The sequence below is a fragment of the Fonticula alba genome, assembly GCF_000388065.1.
Source record: "Fonticula alba strain ATCC 38817 unplaced genomic scaffold supercont2.13, whole genome shotgun sequence".
Taxonomy (NCBI): Eukaryota; order Rotosphaerida; family Fonticulaceae; genus Fonticula; species Fonticula alba.
The window spans coordinates 153,123-155,435 of record NW_009242983.1 but is presented as its reverse complement, the minus strand read 5'-3'; the positions used below and the strand labels follow the sequence as shown (position 1 = coordinate 155,435).

The following is a 2,313-nucleotide window of genomic DNA, read 5'->3' as shown; positions in this document are numbered from 1 at the left end:
TGTGTGTGTGTGTGTGTGTGCGTGTGCCTGTGCGCCCGGCTCCGTGCTGACCTCCTGCTTCGACGGTCCTTTTGACCGCCCTTCCCCCTTGCTCGGGCTCCGCCAGTTACCTTGAGGCCAGCGAGGGCGAGCAGACTCGGCGCTACACCCAGGCCGAGATCCTCGACAATGTGGACATCGCCAGCGCGCAAAAGAGTTTCTCCCTGGATCTCCCGCACTTCGGGCCGTACAGCGTCAACTACACGCGCAACGGTAGCCACCTCCTCCTCGGCGGGCGCAAGGGGCATGTGGCCTCCTTCGACTGGCGCACCGGCACTCTCGACTGTGAGCTTCACCTGCAGGAGACGGTCCATGATGTGCAGTACGTCTTTCCGGCTCCCCTCTTTTCTCCCGGCCACTTGCGTGTTGCCCACGTCTGCCCCTAGCAGCAGGTGCTGCCATGCCCCTGAAGTCCTTTCACCGCCTGCCCCCGGCAGCCCCGCCTGTCCATTTATCCCGTCGCTCCTTCATCCATTCGTCCCTTCACGTTTTAATCCATTCCCCCCCCCCCCAAAAAAAAAGGTGGCCCCACAATGAAACCCTGTTCGCGGTGGCCCAGCGCAAGTACATTTACATTTACGACAAGAAGGGCACCGAGTTGCACCGGCTGAAGGACCACCGGGACTCGACGCACCTTGAATTCCTGCCGTACCACTTCCTCCTGGTGTCGGCCGGTCACTCGGGCTACATCCGGTATCAGGACACCACACACGGTGCCGTGGTGTCGGAGCTCCGCTCGCGTCAGGGCCCCACGCAGTCCCTCTGCCATAACCCGTGGAATGCGGTCATTCATGCGGGCCACTCGAACGGTACGGCAGGCATCACCCGTCGCCCTCCGGCCCACCTCTGCCACACATCCCTTGCTGACTCGGCGCCTTGTCCGACGCTCCCTGCCCCCTTCCTCCCCGTGCAGGCACTGTTTCTCTCTGGAGCCCGACCATGACCACGCCCCTGGCCAAGATGCTCTGCCACCGTGGCGCCGTCAAGTCGGTGGCCGTCGATCGTAGCGGCAAGTGCGTGCCTATTGTGGCCTCGCGTGCCACCCCCTGCCGGCCCCTCCTGTGACCCCCTTCCTCCTTTGTCCCGCCTGTGGCTGCTCTACTTACCGGGCTCTCCCTTCGCCTCTCCCCCCCCCCCCGGGCCCCGCGCATGTCCACACAGCCACATGGTCACGGCCGGGCGTGACGGTCTCGTCAAGGTCTGGGACATCCGGACCTTCGGCGAGCTCCACAGCTACAAGCCCCCCTCGGCGCCGACCAGCCTTTCTATCTCGCAGACTGGCCTGCTGGCAGTGGCTCACGGCCCGCGGGTGGCCATCTACCGCGATGCGCTGACCTCGCGCCAGGCGCAGCCCTACATGCAGCATCTGCAGGCCGGGTCGCAGGCGCACCAGGTGACCTTCACCCCGTACGAGGATATCCTGGCCCTCGGCCACGCTGGCGGCGTCAGCACCCTGCTGGTCCCGGGCGCTGGGGAGGCCAACTACGACGCCCTCGAGGTGAACCCCTTCCAGACGCTCAAGCAGCGCCGCGAGACCGAGGTCAAGCAGCTTCTGGACAAGGTGCGCCATTGCCCGGGCATTGCTGCCCCTCCCTGCTGTCTCATCGACGTGGCCCGGACAAGGGCAAAGAAAAGGCAGAAGAAGCTAACCGCCCCGGGCTGCGCCATTTCCCCTCTCTTCCCCCTCGGCCGACCCCCCGCCGCATAGCTGCCCATCGAGACCATCGCCCTCGATCCGACCTTCATCGGCAAGATGGCCCAGGGCCACCGGGAGCGTCAGATCGAGCGGACGGCCGCCGAGCGCCAGCGCGTCAAGCGCGCCCGCCGGGCCGCCTCGTCCGCCGAGAAGCGCGCCCTGGCCGCGGCCGAGGCCGACGCCGCGGCCCCCGATGGAGGGGCTCCCATTGCCAGCATGGCGCCGGTGGTCGTCAGCGACTCCGAGAGCGACTCCGAGGAGGTCACCCGGGCGCCCGCCCGCAAGCGCTCTGTCCTGGCCAACCACCGCCGGTTCCTGCGCCGGCGCCAGGAGAATGTCATCGATCAGGCCCTCGTCGATGCCAAGGCCACGGTGGAACGCGAAACCGCGGCCATTCAGCGCCGCCGCGACGGGGCTCCCGAGCGGACCGAGTCCAGCTACGCGCTGGGCCGGTTCTCGCGAAAGCACTGAGCCCTGCGCGCGCGCGCGCGCGCGCGCGCATGTGCACACACACATCCACACACGCACATGCCCGGCCATCAAACAGGGCGGATGGGGTGCCCTCTTGTCTTGCCGCC

The 2,313-nt window shown here is 67.1% G+C and overlaps 1 protein-coding gene across 1 annotated transcript; it reads left to right on the top strand.

Annotated features, from left to right (window-relative positions):
• Positions 1–168: 168 nt before the first annotated feature.
• On the top strand, positions 169–2,206 carry H696_05710 (hypothetical protein; the record flags this gene model as incomplete). Its single annotated transcript, XM_009499523.1, has 6 exons — positions 169–195; positions 282–361; positions 562–848; positions 953–1,052; positions 1,201–1,600; positions 1,748–2,206. The coding sequence occupies 6 exons, from the start codon at positions 169–171 to the stop codon at positions 2,204–2,206; spliced, it is 1,353 nt and encodes a 450-aa protein (XP_009497798.1).
• Positions 2,207–2,313: the final 107 nt, after the last annotated feature.